Source organism: Salvelinus namaycush, chromosome 2 (assembly GCF_016432855.1).
Source record: "Salvelinus namaycush isolate Seneca chromosome 2, SaNama_1.0, whole genome shotgun sequence".
In the NCBI taxonomy this organism is placed as follows: domain Eukaryota; kingdom Metazoa; phylum Chordata; class Actinopteri; order Salmoniformes; family Salmonidae; genus Salvelinus; species Salvelinus namaycush.
In genome coordinates, this window is record NC_052308.1 from 40,260,599 (window position 1) to 40,280,078 (window position 19,480).

The window sequence follows — 19,480 nt, forward strand, 5'->3', positions numbered from 1 at the left end:
TTTGAGGTCAAATTGCACTTTGAGCAGAATCACCTTGTATCCCACATAGCTAGTCATTATCTGAACAAGATAGCAATTCTGCTCCTCGCCGTTCTCAAACTGATTCCCGAAAACACCTTTTGTCAGTTTAGTTTTTATACAATTCATTCCACCACAGAGAATCGCAGTAAAAGATAAGTCCTTTACTGCAGTCAAATTTTACCAGGCTGACAGACACGGTATAAAGCACGCAGAGCTTAGCCTGACTCATCATTAACATGACATAATGATAGTCTCACCATTTGTCTTTTTAACTACCATTTAATCCAATATCAAAAATACAAGACACACATTTCAAAACTGTTCTTTTTGAAATGCTGAAAAGAAAGAATTTATAGTAAATATTATTTTCTTTACAGAATTTGAATATAACTTGACATGCACATTGTTTTATTTCAAATCAAATCAAACTCTTTGTCACATGCGCCAAATACAATAGGTGTAGACCTTACAGTGAAATGCTTACTTACAAGCCCTTAACCAACAATGCAGTTCAAGAAAGAGTTAAGGAAATATTTATAAAGTAAAAAGTAACACAATAAAATAATAACGAGGCTATATAAAGGGGGTACCACTACCGAGTCAATTTGCAGGGGTACTGGTTAGTCAAGTTAATTTGCTCATGTAGGTAGGGGTAAAGGGGGGGTCAATGTAAATAGTCCGTGGTGGCCATTTGATTAATTGTTCAGCAGTCTTATGGCTTGGGGGTAGAAGCTGTTAAAGAGCCTTTTGGACCTAGACTTGGCGCTTCGGTATCGCTTGCCATGCGGTAGCAGAGAGAACAGTCTATGACTAGGGTGGCTGGAGTCTTTGACAATTTTTTGGGCTTTTCTCTGACACCGCCTAGTATACAGGTCCTGGATGGCAGAAAGCTTGACCCCAGTGATGTACTGGGACGTACGCACTACCCTCAGTAGCGCGTTACGGTCAAATGCCGAGCAGTTGCCATGCCACGCATTGATGCTACCGGTCAAGATGCTCTCGATGGTGCAGCTGTAGAACTTTTTGAGGATCTGGGGAACTATCCCAAATCTTTTCAGTCTCCTGATGGGGAAAAGGTGTTGTCGTGCCCTGTTCACGGCTGTCTTGGTGTGTTTGGACCATGATAGTTCGTTGGTGATGTGGACACCAAGGAACTTGAAACTCTCAACCCGCTCCACTACAGCCCCGTCAATGTTAATGGGGGCCTGTTCGGTCTGCCTTTTCCTGTAGTCCATGATCAGCTCCTTTGTCTTACTCACATTAAGGGAGAGGTTGTTGTCCTGGCACCACACTGCCAGGTCTCTGACTTCCTCCCTATAGGCTGTCTCATCGTTGTCGGTTATCAGGCCTACCACTGTTGTGTCATCAGCAAACTTAATGATGGCATTGGAGTCGTGTTTGGCCACTCAGTCGTAGGTGAACAGGGATTACAGGAAGGAACTAAGCATGCACCCCTGAGGTGCCCAAGTGTTGAGGATCAGCATGGCAGACATGTTGTTGCCTACCCTTACCACCTGGGGGTGGCAAATCAGGAAGTCCAGGATCCAGCTGCAGAGGGAGGTGTATAGTCCCAGGGTCCTAAGCTTAGTGATGAGCTTTGTGGGCACTATGGTGTTGAACGCTGAGCTGTAGTCAATGAACAGCATTCTCACATAGGTGTACCTTTTGTCCAGGTGGGAAAGGGCAGTGTGGAGTGCCAGTGTGGGATATTGGTACGGGTGTTGTTAGGCCCAAGACGACGTCGGGTTACCAACATATTCAAATAATGATTGACATATTTTAACTCGGGGATCAGGTGACGCAGCAGGCTATGGCACTGCATCACAGTGCTGGAGGCGTCACTACAGACCCTGGTTCGATCCCGAGCTGTGTCACAACCAGGAGTCCCATAGGGCGGCACACAATTGGTTAAGTGAGGGTTTGGCCGGGTTAGGCCGTTATTGTAAATTAAAATTTGTTCTTAACTGACTTGCCTGGTTAAATAAAGGAGAAATATAAAACATTATTTAGATGAATTTATTCATACTATTTCATCCTTCCATGAGATATAGTCCTGACACGAATCTAAGATTGCTACCCAAGTAGGCTAGTCGTTCGTTCTATCGGTTCAGTTGCCAGAGATGCGACAAAGTCGTCCAATATTTTTGTTCTGTATCTATGAACACGACCCAGTCGTTTGTTCTAAATGTTCCATTGTCATACTGGCTGGTAACTTTTGATATCTAGCCAACTACGGCTAATTTACAGTCACATCATACAGTGCAGCCAGAATAACAGCAAAGTAGCTGCACTTGTGTTTGTTTAAGCTGTTTTCTAGTGACATTTATTTGGATACATCCATAACAATGAGCAAATGATGCACGATTTTGCCTGGCATAGAACATGTGCTCTCTCCTCAGGACACTTGTTCAGAGGAGCTAGCCAACAGCACAGCGAACACAATCACTTCAAACTGAAGCTGGAAAAAACTGCAAACTAGCTACATTTCGCTTGGTTTGACCTGTTTTCTTTTGACATTTCTTTGTTTAAATCCATAAAAATAATGCCAGCTGATTCGTGATTTCTGAATGGCTGAGAAAAGCTGTCTGCCTGTCTGTCTTGCCCCGACTCCTGACACATTCATTACTACGGGACAGCTGGAGATCGAAAGTCTACATGTTTTTTTATAGTGGAGATCAAGTTTATAATTCAATACGGAGTGCCTGTACACAGCCCATAGCCGTGGTGTACTGGCCATATACCACAAACCCTTGAGGTGCTTTATTGCTATTATAAACTGGTTACCAACATAATCAGAACAGTACAAATACATATTTTGGCATACCTGTGATATACGGTCTGACATAACATGGCTTTCAGCCAATAAGTATTCAGGGCTTGAACCACCCAGTTTATAGTACACTAGAATTCCAAATGGTGGCACATGAGTGGCTCTTGCCACTTTGTCCTATTGAAGCACACTGGCAGATGGAGAATGATGATGTAGTGCAGCCACATCCATATATGACTTGATTCCCTTGAGCAAAGGCACTTAACCCTAATTGCTTCTGTAAGTCGTTCTGGATAAGAGTGTCTGCTAAATGACTCAAATGTCAATGGAAACATAAATTGATGTCAATTTGATACATTTATGAGGTATAAAATATAGAAATGTACAGTGTTCATGCCCAGACGCGACATGCATACATTAGCCCTTGATCAACACTATAGTCTCGGTCCCCCAACCAACACCTTTCACAACATGTCGCACACAGACACACGGACCCCTCCTAACTAACCCATCACATCCAGACTACAATAATCAGAACAGTGGGGTATGATATTTACATACAAATCGTGGTAAATAAATTCAAAACATGAGGATGTGATATTCACATCCTTATGGGAAGTCACATGGGTGAGATATTTGCATCCTAGTGTGAAGCCCCGGCCACTCAGAACAATGGGTGTGAAATGTACATCTTGGTATGACCTCCCACCCCCTAATAAATCACAAGATTTGTCAACCATGCATTTTTAGAGTTGAACTGTCCAGACCCACATCACCAGCCCCTCCCCACCAATACACACAAACACACACACCTCCATCCTGACTAGCCTATCACAACTTCAAGCATTCTCACTTAAGAAATGTGGACAAAGGAGTATAAGTGTTATGCCAAGACATGGAACCCTCATCCTAACTAACCCATCACATCAACCCCTACGGTGTCACCATAGGCCCCAATACAATAGCCCCTTGTTCAATACAATAGTCTCTGTCACCCCACCAACACCTTTCACAACATGTCTGCACACAGACACTAGCACCCCTCCTCACATCCACAATACTGTAATCAGAACAGTGGGGTGTGTGGTTATATACAACATGTGGTAATGCCCCGTCCACTCAGAACAATGGGTATGGTATTTACTACATCCTGGTGTGAAATCACACCTGGTTGTGATATTCAAATCCTAGACGGAAGTCCCGCCCCCCTCATAAATCAACGAGGCGTGAAAGATAGTTAGACAGGAGCCACCCTACTCATAGGCATAAACTTAGGAGCAACTGCATTAGGACTTAACCACACTTCGGAGTAAACAGACGCAAACTCTGAACAGGAAGAGTGTACTGATCCCCAACGCGCTTGGCCGACGCAAAGGTCATGAGCAGGGCAGTGTTGGAGGAAAGGACCTTCAGGTCCACAGACTCCAATGGTTCAAACTGAGGCTCATACAGAGCGTCCAGGACCAACAGCAGGTCCCAGGTTGGTGTCATATGCATAGACTCTATGGTCCGGGCCTTTCAGGAACCACACCACCAGAGGATGAGATCCCAGGGTAGAGCCATCCCTACATGAAACGCCAAAATGGCTGCCATATAAATCTTCAACCTTCATGGGTGCAAAATCCTCCCACGCGCCTGGGACAATACATCCAGACGAAACGGAACACACCACGCGTCCCCGCCCACCAGGCGGATGATCTCTGGGAATCAGGGTTGTCTGGACCCGATCCCATATCTAGGCTCCAACCGAGGGGTGCAGTCTCCACTCCATAGAGATAGGACCACCTGGAAAGTTGATCCGCACACACGATGAGAGATCTGGGAAGATACGTTGCCCTGAGTAACAGGGAATGCGCACCACTCCACACAAGCAGCACCCTACACAGGGCAATGTCCCCAATCACTGCCCTGGGACGTTGGTATATTCTTTTAAACCAGAAGAAAAAGTGCCACCTACCATCCCTCTATCACCACTTCCAGCAGTGTCTGGTCCCCCATCCAGGGATCAATCAGGACCAACCCTGCTTAGTTTCAGAGGCAAGCCAGCAATGGGAGGCAGGGTGGTATGCTGCTGGCACCTGGTTTCTTGACTCTGCCACAACCAGCCAATCGTCCAGAGAGGCCAATACTCGGATCCCCTGCACCACACCGGTCACAATGTCGCTTCCACCACTATAGAAAAGGTGCAGGCAATAGGGAGATGGGGAGGACGTATAGCACATGAAAATATGTATCCTTCAGATCTAAGGACATGAACCAATAACGGGTGAAGTGTGAGCGTTTTCAGGTGTTTGTTTATAACACGCAAGTCCAGGATAGGATGCAACATTACATCACTCTTGAGAACTAAGAAGTACCAGCTGTACCAACCGCTCTGTACTTCTGACACGGGGACCAACTGAATACCCTACTTTTGAAGGAGAGAGGAAATCTCCTCTCTCAAGACAGACGCTAGGACCTTGGGGACCCAATGATGTAATGACGCCACGAAAATGAGGAGGAAGCACAGCAAACTGCAGACCCTACCCCCTTGTCACAGTTTTCATCGCCCATGGTGAAACTCTGCATGCCCGCCACTGGATGGAGCACGCTGCCAGTCTCCCATAAATGATCTCCTGAAGGGGTAAAAGGCCACCCTGACTACTGGGATAATATATATATTATTATATTTTCTTATGCTTGTTTTCATATCCACCACTCTTGACAACCGTGTGTCCGAACGTGGGGAAGGAACTGTGCATTCTGATACCAGGCAAACACCAGCTACGGGGACCTCTGCAACCAGTCACTTGCCCCCATTGACTGAGCCACTTGGGAGCACTATTAGAACAGTAAATGCTTGGGGACGAAGGCCCAGAGCCATACAAACTTGTTGGCAAAACTGGCTCATCCAAGTACATCTGCCTGTCCGTCTCAGGAATCCCGAGAACCGGCGCTGTTTATTCTGAAGCACCATGCTAGGATTATCCCCCTGTTTAGCCTCTGGAGCTAAGTAACTCGCCACTCATTGGCAAAGTCTTTAAACAGGGGTAAGTGACACTTCAAAGTTGCAGGGACAAGAGGTAAATACCTCCCACAAACCTGGAGTAACTCCGCTGTGGGGGAAAAAACGCCATCAATGGTGCATTCACCACCAAAGGTTCACTCTCCCCCACCAAATCCGAAGTCAGGGCTTCAGGCTGCCCCGGACTGATGTCATCCGATCATACTCAAATCCTCCATAGCCAATCAGGGACAGTACCTCATCCCTGGAATCCGGACTCTGAAAACTGCCAGAGAAACACTCCAGGCAAGGGTTAATTTTCCTTGTGAAACCACATGCCCTAGGCAAGGGTTGAGATTCAAACACAAATGTTATCCAAGCAAGGAAGCGTTAGCTACACAAGCAGAGCAGAAAGTAGTTAGCTTTTAGCAAACACAAAAATCAATACCAAGACCCAAAACTCGCAACATCTAGAGGGACTAGTACTTTCTCCCCATTAACAGATACTTAAGTCGGAGCCGAACCTTGTAGCCTTTGTGTGCTTAAAAATTTTGTAAATTGCGTGACGTGTTCTTCCTTCAAGCGAGCTGAAGAGTGAAGAATTGAGGAAATGGATGCGAGCCCTGGTATTATAGCCAGGAAGGTGGGGCTTCCGAGGGCGGGCTCGGCATCCATTGACCTGCTGGGCGTGATTTTAGTTTGCTTCAAGTGAATAGGATTGGTCGTTGACTCCCCATAGTATGTGATACCGAGTGACCGACTGAAAGGGAACATAGTAAACATCATGTAGACAACAGTAAACAGAAAACTACTTCAACTTCATGTAAAATCTGTGGTTTTATGAATTAAAATATTAAAAACAACAGACAAGAAAGACCACAGTGCAAAGTGAAACTAAGAATTCATAATTAAATAATTAATAAGTAAATCACAATAAATCATAATGATGACACCACACGTATGATATACACACATACACGCCCTTACATATTTATTTGGACAGTAAATGTAAAACTTTTAATTTGTCTCTATACTCAAATGTTTTACATGAGGCAACAGCAAAGAATGTCTCATTTTATTTTAGCGTATTTTCACACATATCCATTTTACCGTTTAAAAATGAAATCAATTTATGTATCTAGTCCGCCCATTTGAAGGTGTCAAGTATTTGGAGAAAAATATACTCAAGTAGTCAACTTTTGTAGTCAAAACTTTCTTACTCATCATTATTCACTATTAATTATGGTAGAATTAATGTAGAAGTGTTCAGAAACATATTATATTTTTATTTACAATAAAGGTTACTCCAAACTGGCACAATACATTAATTAGCAGTAATTTCTATTGGGCACAACATTCTGAAACACAACCAAAACAAACTGCAAATGCATCCAACAAGGTTGTAGAGAGCGGCAAGTAGCCTAGAGATGACAGCGTTTAGAGCGTTGGAACAGTAACTGAAAGGTTGCTATTTCGAATCCCGGAGCCGACAAGATAAAAAATCTGTTGATCTGCCCTTGAGCAATGCACTTAACGCTAATTGCGCCAGGGTCACTGTCAATAATGACTGATCCCTGGCTGTGACCTGACTCTCAGGGGGAGTTGCGATATGCAAAAAACACATTTTCATTTCACACTTGTACAAGGTACCCCCTTGTACATGCAGGATAAATATAGGCTCCCCCTATTTGACCTTTTGAGTATCACAAGCTTGATGTAGTCATTGCGTGCTCGGAATATGGGACAAAATACTAAACTCTTAACTGAATTACAAATTAATTTGTCCAAATACTTATGACACCTTCAAATGAGGGGACTCGATACATAAAGTGTATTCATAAATAAACGGTAAAACAGATATGTATGAAAATACCTTCAAATAAAAGGTGGCATTCTGTGACATAGGGTAAATATGAAACGTAGAGACAAGTTAAACATTTTAGCTTCACTGTCCAACTAAATACATAGGGGAGTGTACGTATAAAACGTTTTAAAAATCTTATTAAAATTGGTGCTAGCATATTTACATTTTAGTCATTTAGCAGATTCTCTTATCCAGAGTGACTTAATTGAGCAATTAGGGTTAAATCAAATAAAATTGTATTTGTCACATACACATGTGTTAGCAGATGTTAAAGCGAGTGTAGCGAAATGCTTGTTGCCTTACTCAAGGGCACAATGACAGATTTGTCATCTAGTGCACACGCGCGCACGCAGACACGCACGCACGCAGACACGCACGCACACACAGCTGGTGGCACCTTAATTGGGGAGGACGGGCTCGTGTTAATGACTGGATCGGAAGGAGTGGAATGGTATCAAATACATAAAACACATAGTTTGATGCCATTCCATTCTCTCCGTTTCAGCCAGTATTATGAGCCGTCCTCCTCAGCAGCTTCCACTGACACACACACACACACACACACACACACACACACACACACACACACACACACACACACACACACACACACACACACACACACACACACACACACACACACACACACACACACACACACACACACACACACACAATGGGGTTAGAGGCGTGTGAGGTTGTTGGGGATGATGTAAACATTGTTGTCTGGCAGGTGGACAGAGTTCTTCCTGTAGTACCGTCGTCCGTCTGCATAACGCTCGCCACGGTGGACCTCCAGGTACGGACCCCAACTCTCCACAGGAAAACAAACAGCACACAGACGCTGCAGACAGAGACACATCCATGTACTGTAATGGGTGCACACCCACTTCAAACACTTGGAGACACACAGACAGAGACTTTAGATGCTAGATCGTAAAAAAGGATTCTGACAATTGCAGGAGGAGTTCCAAACACTCTCAGAAGTCCTAAGGATCCACATCTCTGCCAACCACACCCACCTGCCAGGGGTTTCCTTGGGAGGTGAGTATTTTCCAGACAGCGAGGAGGGGGATCCAGATGAGACAGAAGGCAATCATACACCATCCTAGAGCCACGCCCCACGCAGGGTACTGCTCCGTACCGTAGGATGGGGGACTGAACGTCAACAACGACCACACCAGGATCACCTACACATCAACAACAACAACAACATACACACACAAACAGGAGGTAGAGAATGTGCGTGCGTCTGTTAGAGAAACAAAGGGGTTAGAGAAATGAGGACCGTTGAACAGAGAGCCAGGTAGGATAGAATCTAAGTCCGAAAGAGAAAGACAGAGACAGCGGCAAAGAGCGAGAACTCACAATGATGATGGCGGGAGAGATGAAGAACCAACAAGCTCTCCACCACAACCAGAAGAGAGAGAGCTCCTCGCCCCCAATCATCATCTCTATGTCCTTAATGAAACGGTTTCCTCTTATACACAAACACATAATAAATGTCACAGAATATGTAACTGCCAACTATAAAATAAACACCAACATAAGGTGTTTTAAATCACATTATTTGTCACATACTTCGTAAAACAGGTGTAGACTAACAGTGAAACGCTTACTGAAGTAATTTCCCAACAATGCAGAGTTAAAGATACATACACAGTGAATAGCAATACCAAGTAAAAAATATCATGGCTATATACAGGGAGAAGCAGTACCAAGTCGATGTGCCGGGGTACGAGGTAACTGAGGTAGCTATGTTTATATAGTAGGGCTAAAGTGACTAATAGACAGTAGCATTTGAAAACTATACAGAAACCCCTTAAATTGTTGAAATAAGTAAATAAAATCAATGATAAGAGAATAGTCAGATTAACTGATAACTGACACAGACATGGTGGCGTAGCAGGAAGAGAGTTGTCCTGTGAACCAAAAGTTCAAATCCCAGGTGAGGACATACTGAATAATAATTACTGTATAAATGAACATGCCCAATGTAATCATGTGTGTCAAATATGTACTTTTAAAGCACTGTGTGTGTGTGAGTATCCCTAACCTTGCCAACAGACAAAGAGCTATGAATGGATCAGTGGTTCACCAACCAGGGCCTTGATTGGCTCGGTAACAAGACGTGATGTGTATCATTTTATTGTTCGTTTTTTTTGTAGTTTTTTTTACACATAAATGTTCTTGCAACATTCCCATGAAATGTGTCTAGAACATTCAGCTATTGGAGTCTCACATTCTTAGCAATATACATTACCGGTCAAAAGTTTTAGAACACCTACTCATCAAGGCTTTTTCTTTATTTTTACTATTTTCTACATTGTAGAATAATAGTGAATATATCAAAACTATGAAATAACACATATGGAATCATGTAGTAAATTAAAAAGTTTTAAACAAATCAAAATATAATTTATATTTGAGATTCTTCAAATAGCCACCCTTTGCCTTGATGACAGCATGGCACACTATTGCCATTGTCCTCGGGGTTTCGCCTGCCATATCAGTTCTGTTATACTCACAGACATCATTTGAACAGTTTTAGAGACTTTAGAGTGTTTTCTATCCAAACCTTCCAATTATATGCATATCCTAGCTTCTGGGCCTGAGTAACAGGCAGTTTACTTTGGGCACGCTTTTCATCCGGATGTCAAATTACTGCCCCCTACCCCAAAGAGGTTAAAGAGAGTGCACCAGGGCTATGTCTCCAGATAAATTCCGCCAGGAGGGCTATACTTCTCAGACAGCAGGGCACACTTGCTTGGTCAACACATAATGCAGTTCAGCCTTTATAGGGAGCAGACCTTCAAGTGGGTTGTTGAATATGCTCTGGGCTATGCTGGTGGCATCGATGCAGAGAGATTCGAGAATCTGTCTCTCAGCCAGCTAGGAGTGACACAAAAAAGCATTCTGCCAATAAGATTACTTTCAAGGAGTACCTGGAGCTCCCACCCCATCTGCCAGCATCTAGTCCACACCTCTACATGCATCAGTCAGTCTGCAGTCCTCCGCTCCTCTACGTTTTACTCCACCACCTAGACCTCTGTCCTCCACACCTGTGCAGTCCTCCACATCTGTGCAGTCCTCCAAACATGTGCTGTCCTCCACACCTGTGCTTTCCTCCACGCCTGTGCTTTCCTCCACGCCTGTGCTGTCCTCCACGCCTGTGCTGTCCTCCAAATCTGTGCTGTCCTCCACATCTGTGCTGTCCTCCACACCTGTGATCTGATGTCCCTAACTCCTAAATAATAGTAAGAATAATAAAAACAATACATGGGATTTACAGTGCCATCAAATCAAATCCAATTGTATTGGTCACATACACATATTTAGCAGATGTTATTGCGGGTGTAGCGAAATGCTTGTGTTCCTAGCTCCAACAGTGCAGTAGTATCAAACAATTCACAACAATACACACACATCTAAAGTTAAAGAATGGTATTAAGAAAAATATAAGGACGAGCAATGTCGGAGTGGCATTGACAAAAATACAGTAGAATATAATTCAGTGTATATATATATATATATATATATATATATATATATATATATGTATGTAAACCTTAAAGTAACTAGTGTTCCATTATTAACGTGACCAGTGATTCCATGTCTATGTATATAGGGCAGCAGCCTCTAAGGTGCAGGGTTGAGCAACCTGGTGGTAGCCGGCTAGTGATGGCTATTCAACAGTCTGATGGGCTTGAGATAGAAGCTGTTTTTTCAGTCTCTCGCCATTCAAAAAACTCAAGGACACTGTACTACAGCAAAGACTATAAAACAAAAACAAGAATAATACAATAAAAGGAATAAAAGCTACATAGCTTAAGCCAGGGCTGAGTGCATAAAAACCTTCACCCCAACATATTTGAACATGCAACCTTCTAATATGGAGTCAGCACGAGTTATTGGTTGACCACCAGATGTGCAGGGGAGGCATGGTTTATTTGAACTGTTCCATAAGACAATTCCTCGCCATCGGAACGTGCTTCCCCCCTGGCACAAAAGGTGTGTGACAGCACATCCAGAGCCCGTATGGCACCCACTGACAATGTTGAGTCTAGAACCTTTTGGGTTACGACAACCAATCATATCACTTCTTGCTACCAATAAATGACTAAGAATTCTCCTCACCAACGAATCAGAGACAGCTGTTATGTAATTGGTATGGCATCAGACTTTTAATCTGACTTTCCAGGCTTCACGTCGCTGTTCAGGCAATGCTTTGACATTTACTAGTTCCTGATTCATTTCCTGCGCTGGGCAAAGAAGGCAGAGTTTGCATGTGTTAAAAACTTTGCAGACAGCAAAACGCTTAGTCAGAGTATGCTGTGCACATGCTTTCCTTCAACCAAGATATCAACTTAGTGATTGTATTCAAGGTACTTATAAGGACTGATACACTGTGTTAAATGTGATAAGCTATATATCAGAGCACTTAACTCCTTTTGAACAATTCATGGTATAGCTACAGAAACACCAGTACAAACAAGTTAACCTGATTGTGACTGTAATGAAAAAAAAAAACATTATTTTCTGAAATTTTGTGGAAATCATAACTATTAGTAATAATAAAAGAATCCAATACACTAAAACATATATGGTAAAATGCTGATAAGTACACTTGATTTCATAATATTTCTTGTTATATGGCTGCATTGTAATACATTATTACTATTATCAATTATGCTACGCCAAGTTTTAAAACTTTTGCTAGGCAGACCATGAGGTTATACAGGTCTGTCTCAAGCCTGATGTTCAATTTTAAATAGACCCCTTGCCCCTTACCCTCTAGTTGTCACGCCCTGACCTTAGAGAGCCTTTTTATTTCTCTATTTGATTAGATCAGGGTGTGATTTGGGTGGGCATTCTAGTTTTTCTATTTCTTTGTTGGCCGGGTATGGTTCCCAATCAGAGGCAGCTGTCTATCGTTGTCTCTTATTGGGGATCATACTTAGACAGCATTTTTTCCACTTTTAGTTTGTGGGATCTTGACTATGTTTGTGTGTAGTTGCTTTCTGCACTGCATGTAGCTTTATGTTCGTTTTTGTATTTTGTTGTTTTTTCGGTGTCATTTAAAATAAAGGAAAAGTGTACGCCTCCCACGCTGCACCTTGGTCCAATCCATCTTTCAAAGAGCGTGACACTAGTCACACCTTTTACCCCTATCCCCTAGGCACTTCCCCCCAACCTTCAGCCCACTGCTAGTACAACTGAAACACAAGATAGATAAATTAATTATGGGGACATTTCAACCTTGAGCTTGACTTGGTAGAATGGTCACCATATTCTTTACATCTATCCCATTTCAAGGTCAATCTCAAATCAAGTTATAATGTATTGGTCACATACACATGGTTAGCAGATGTTATTGTTAGTGTAGCAAAATGCTTGTGCTTCTATTTCTGACAGTGCAGCAATATCTAACAAGTTATATAACAATTCCACAACAACTACCTAATACACATACATCTAAGTAAAGGATTGGAATAAGAATATATACATATAAAAATATATAGAGGAACAATAGGCAATCGCCACAAATATATAGGGGGTTTGGTGGTAGGAGAAAGGTGCTAGCTAGGGTGCAGGGGCTAGTTGTAGGGGCTATTCTGAAGAGGCTAAGGGGTGACTAATGCACCCATCTCTATGGTTGTCAGTTTCACCAAATGATTACAACCAAAAACAGACTTGCTTTCTTAAACGTCAGCTTATCATGTCTTAAAACAAGGACATATGAAGTTTATCGATGTTTTTGTTAAGGCAGTGGAAATCCTTGTTCAAACAAGTGACTGAGGCTGATTGAGTTTTGCTGCGGAATGGGAAAGTCATAGAGATTTGAGTGAGATAGGATTGGTCGTTGAGAGTATAAAAGGGTCCAGCAGCCCATGGAGCAATGTACAGAGCAACCATGGGCAAACTACTCATCTGCGTTGGTAAGTGGAATTTATTTTGGCATACTTAGCGTATAACTGTACAATTGCTCTATCTTTCTTTCAAACCTTTCATTTACATTTTCATTGTAATGACAATTACCACCATTTAAACATAAAAGGCTCCCTATGGAGAGAATTGGCCACTGACGAATGTCCTCTAGCTACGCATTTTGTCAATGCTACTGTGTTCAATGTCTGTTTCTAAGGACTGAGGTTGCCAGCCCCATGACCAACCTATATTCATGTCTGTGGGGAAGAACTGCACTTTAAATCATTATCAATACAGTTCTGAATTATGTTGACTTTTAAAAAAGTTTAATTTAAGATAAAATCTCTCCTTTTTTCTTTCTCCTTTCATTATTTCTGTCTCTCTCGCTTTCTCTCTCATTATTCTCCTCTTCCTCCCTCTCTAGGACTGGCTCTCCTGCTGCATGTGCAGCTAGGTAAGTTTTAAGTACATTTAATTTACATGTAGCCAGCATCTAGGTACGTTTTAAGTACATTTCATTTACATGTAGCCAGCATCTAGGTACGTTTTAAGTACATTTCATTTACATGTAGCCAGCATCTAGGTAAGTAGCCAATCAGAGAACAATAACTCAACTTACAGAGCATGACAACCCTGACTCTAAAACTGCCTAACTCCAAACTCTAACCTTACTACTACCCTTCCAAAGGATCCTCCTACATCCTCTCCTGTTATTTCACTAACTGGGGCCAGTACCGGCCAGGAGCAGGCAAGTATTTCCCCGCCAACGTGGACCCCTGTCTCTGTGACCATCTGATCTATGCCTTTGCCGGCATGGCCAACAACGAGATCAAGACCTACGAATGGGACGATGAGAAACTCTACGGACAGTTCCAGGCTCTCAAGAACCAGTGAGAGAGACACACACATGCACAAAGACGCACACACAAACACACGCACACTCAAGCAGGCATGCACACACATAGACAAATGCAGGCAAACACTTTCTCATTCAGGCATGTACATACCACAGGAGGTTGGTGGCACCTTAATTTTGGAGGATGGGCTCGTGGTAAGGGCTGGAACGGAATTAGTGGAATGGTATCAAATATGTGAAACACATTGTTTCCATGTGTTTGATGCCATTTCATTTGCTCCATCCCAGACATTATTATGAGCTGTCCTCCCCTCAGCAGCCTCCCGTGGTACACACACATGCACACCTAAGCCAGGACTAACCCTAAGTCTTGTATTTGGTAACAGGAACAGCAACCTGAAGACTCTGCTGGCCATTGGAGGATGGAATTTTGGCACTCAGCCGTAAGTGGAGATGCATATAAACATGCAAGTGCACACACACATTTACACACACACCCTGTGTCTGAGCTGTGTGTGTGTACCCAGGTTCACAGCAATGGTGTCCAGTGCAGCCAACCGCCAGACGTTCATCAGCAGCGTTATCAAGTTCCTGAGGCAGAACCAGTTTGACGGCCTGGACATTGACTGGGAGTATCCCGGATCCAGAGGCTCCCCACCCGCAGACAAGGCCAGATTCACCACCTTGCTGCAGGTTAGACTCAAACACCCATACACGTACACACGTACACACACATACACACACACATACACACACACACACACACATGAATGAACACACATGAATAAACACACACACACGCAGATGAACAATCACTCGTACAGACACACACACACACACACGCACAAAATAGCTCATGCACACACAGATGAACACACAGACAAGAATGAACACTTGAACACCCAAATGAACACACACACCCCTCTGTGCACTGTCTCCCTCTAGGAGCTGATGGCTGCCTTTGAGACTGAAGGAAAGAACACCAACCGTCCTCGTCTGATGCTGACTGCAGCTGTTTCTGCCGGAAAGGGAACCATCGACACCGGATACCAGATCGCCGAGATTGGATTGTCAGTACATACACACTGGGTCTCATTCATATATTAGTTCTTGCATGATCTAACATGCATGATCTATCAAATACTTCTTGGTATATTGGAAACTCTCTCTCTCCCTCTCTTTCTCTCCCTCTGTCTCTCTCTCTCTCTCGCTCTCAGGGTGTTGGACTATCTGCATGTGATGACCTATGACTTTCATGGATCTTGGGAACACAACACTGGAGAAAACAGCCCTCTCTACAGAGGACCAACTGATCAGGGAGACTACATCTACTTCGATGTGGTGAGTCTCTCTCTCCGTGCCCATCTCTTCCTCTCTCCCTTCCTCGGCTCATCTATCTCTTCCTGCCTGTTTAGTTTTGAGCTGAGAGTAAGTAGCACATTTCTTAATAATTCTTCTCTCTCCAGTGTTCTCACTACCACATACTGTGTGTGTTCTCAGGACTATGCTATGAAGTACTGGAAGAGCAATGGTGCCCCCGCTGAGAAGCTCCTGGTTGGATTCCCCACCTACGGCCACACCTTCAAGCTGGCCAGTGGCTCTAACACTGGAGTGGGCGCTCCCGCCAATGGCCCCGGCCCCGCCGGACCATTCACCAGACAGTCTGGCTTCCTGGCCTACTACGAGGTAATTGACACAGGATTAAGATAGGTCTGAAATGACACCCTCTTCGAATCCCTACACAGTGCACTACCTGTGTGCTCTTGTCATAGGTAGTGTCCTGGGGAACAGTGTGTCATTTTGGACGCAAACCCAGTGTATGTTTTTGAGTGATTACATCTGCAACTTCCAACCCTAACGTAATTGTGTGTGTGTGTGTGTGTGTGTCATTAGATCTGCACCTTACTGAAGCAGGGAGCTACCCAGGCCTGGGACTCTGCCCAGATGGTGCCCTACGCCTACACCCAGCAGAACATCTGGGTTGGATATGACAACGTCAAGAGTTTCCAGGACAAGGTCTGTGTTTGTGTGGGTGTTTGTCTGTTGTGGGAAAGATATAACTAGGGGGTAATGGCGTAGCATCCTACTCTGTTACAATAAGCCTAATAATATATGGAATTAAACAGTAGCTTTTATCTTTGTGATTTATAGTACTGAGTGCCTACATTTTGTTATTGGTGACCCCAGCGAGAATCGAATCCACCATCCTGTCATTGCAAGATCCATTCCCTACCAACTGAGCAACATAGGGCAACATAAGTGCTACCACTTATACATATTTATCCAATTTCACCCCGTTAAGTAAACCCTCCTCTCCCCTCTCTTTCTCCCCTACAGATCGAGTGGCTGAAGAACACTGGCTTCGGAGGAGCCATGGTGTGGAGTCTGGATCTGGATGACTTCTCTGGAACCTTCTGTGGACAGGGCAGATACCCACTGATCAACACCCTCAAGTCTGGACTGGGAACTGGAGCCGGTGAGAGACACAGACACATGCAAGCCTGCATGCACACACAAACATTCAACAACAACCCTCTCTATCACTCTCTCAAATAGTAGTAGAAATGTAGTTGAAATTATCTCAACCCCCACTCCTATGTCCTCCATCTCTCCCAGGTTGTGCCGCCCGTAAAGACCCCATCGCCCCAGTGACCCCTACCCAGCACCCACTTAACCCCCCACAGCCCGGAGGTCAAGGTGGCAGCAGCAGCAGTGGCAGTGGCAGTAGTAGCAGCGGATCTGGCTTCTGCGCCGGGAAGGCTGACGGAATATACCCTGACCCCACCAATACCAACCACTTCTACAATTGTAGCCAGGGCAAGACCTACGACCAGCACTGTGCTGCCGGCCTTGTGTTCGACGCCAGCTGCAAGTGCTGCAACTGGGCCTAAGAAACCATAGTTCCCCTTATTAATGAAGGAGCTGGGTCTAAAGGTTATGTGGTTGTTAGGGCCACTGTTGTCATGTCCTATTCTAACATCAGCTCCATGTACATTTTTACATTTTAAGTCATTTAGCAGACGCTCTTATCCAGAGCAACTTACAAATTGGAAAGTTCATACATATTCATCCTGGTCCCCCCGTGGGAATTGAACCCTGGTCCCCCTGTGGGAATTGAACCCTGGTCCCCCCGCGGGAAATGAACCCACAACCCTGGCGTTGCAAGCGCCATGCTCTACCAACTGAGCCACACGGGACCACAGAGCTCATGTAACCTGTCAAATCCACTCTAATAAACTCCCAACATATGAATGCATCCTGCTGTCTCAGGAATTTTATTTATTCTGCTCTGTGTGGGTTTGAGGTCAAATTGCACTTTGAGCAGAATCACCTTGTATCCCACATAGCTAGTCATTATCTGAACAAGATAGCAATTCTGCTCCTCGCCGTTCTCAAACTGATTCCCGAAAACACCGTTTGTCAGTTTAGTTTTTATACAATTCATTCCACCACAGAGAATCGCAGTAAAAGATAAGTCCTTTACTGCAGTCAAATTTTACCAGGCTGACAGACACGGTATAAAGCACGCAGAGCTTAGCCTGACTCATCATTAACATGACATAATGATAGTCTCACCATTTGTCTTTTTAACTACCATTTAATCCAATATCAAAAATACAAGACACACATTTCAAAACTGTTCTTTTTGAAATGCTGAAAAGAAAGAATTTATAGTAAATATTATTTTCTTTACAGAATTTGAATATAACTTGACATGCACATTGTTTTATTTCAAATCAAATCAAACTCTTTGTCACATGCGCCAAATACGATAGGTGTAGACCTTACAGTGAAATGCTTACTTACAAGCCCTTAACCAACAATGCAGTTCAAGAAAGAGTTAAGGAAATATTTATAAAGTAAAAAGTAACACAATAAAATAATAACGAGGCTATATAAAGGGGGTACCACTACCGAGTCAATTTGCAGGGGTACTGGTTAGTCAAGTTAATTTGCTCATGTAGGTAGGGGTAAAGGGGGGGTCAATGTAAATAGTCCGTGGTGGCCATTTGATTAATTGTTCAGCAGTCTTATGGCTTGGGGGTAGAAGCTGTTAAAGAGCCTTTTGGACCTAGACTTGGCGCTTCGGTATCGCTTGCCATGCGGTAGCAGAGAGAACAGTCTATGACTAGGGTGGCTGGAGTCTTTGACAATTTTTTGGGCTTTTCTCTGACACCGCCTAGTATACAGGTCCTGGATGGCAGAAAGCTTGACCCCAGTGATGTACTGGGACGTACGCACTACCCTCAGTAGCGCGTTACGGTCAAATGCCGAGCAGTTGCCATGCCACGCATTGATGCTACCGGTCAAGATGCTCTCGATGGTGCAGCTGTAGAACTTTTTGAGGATCTGGGGAACTATCCCAAATCTTTTCAGTCTCCTGATGGGGAAAAGGTGTTGTCGTGCCCTGTTCACGGCTGTCTTGGTGTGTTTGGACCATGATAGTTCGTTGGTGATGTGGACACCAAGGAACTTGAAACTCTCAACCCGCTCCACTACAGCCCCGTCAATGTTAATGGGGGCCTGTTCGGTCTGCCTTTTCCTGTAGTCCATGATCAGCTCCTTTGTCTTACTCACATTAAGGGAGAGGTTGTTGTCCTGGCACCACACTGCCAGGTCTCTGACTTCCTCCCTATAGGCTGTCTCATCGTTGTCGGTTATCAGGCCTACCACTGTTGTGTCATCAGCAAACTTAATGATGGCATTGGAGTCGTGTTTGGCCACTCAGTCGTAGGTGAACAGGGATTACAGGAAGGAACTAAGCATGCACCCCTGAGGTGCCCAAGTGTTGAGGATCAGCATGGCAGACATGTTGTTGCCTACCCTTACCACCTGGGGGTGGCAAATCAGGAAGTCCAGGATCCAGCTGCAGAGGGAGGTGTATAGTCCCAGGGTCCTAAGCTTAGTGATGAGCTTTGTGGGCACTATGGTGTTGAACGCTGAGCTGTAGTCAATGAACAGCATTCTCACATAGGTGTACCTTTTGTCCAGGTGGGAAAGGGCAGTGTGGAGTGCCAGTGTGGGATATTGGTACGGGTGTTGTTAGGCCCAAGACGA

At 44.0% G+C, this 19,480-nt stretch overlaps 1 protein-coding gene across 1 annotated transcript; it reads left to right on the plus strand.

The window, feature by feature from the left end:
* The first annotated feature begins 13,552 nt into the window (after positions 1 to 13,552).
* LOC120026005 (acidic mammalian chitinase-like) lies at positions 13,553 to 17,313 on the plus strand. The gene is made up of 11 exons (XM_038970785.1): positions 13,553 to 13,577; positions 13,991 to 14,020; positions 14,255 to 14,456; positions 14,809 to 14,865; positions 14,950 to 15,115; positions 15,368 to 15,492; positions 15,640 to 15,763; positions 15,923 to 16,108; positions 16,316 to 16,438; positions 16,760 to 16,898; positions 17,039 to 17,313. Exons 1-11 carry the CDS (start codon positions 13,553 to 13,555, stop codon positions 17,311 to 17,313), a joined length of 1,452 nt encoding a protein of 483 aa, XP_038826713.1.
* Positions 17,314 to 19,480: the final 2,167 nt, after the last annotated feature.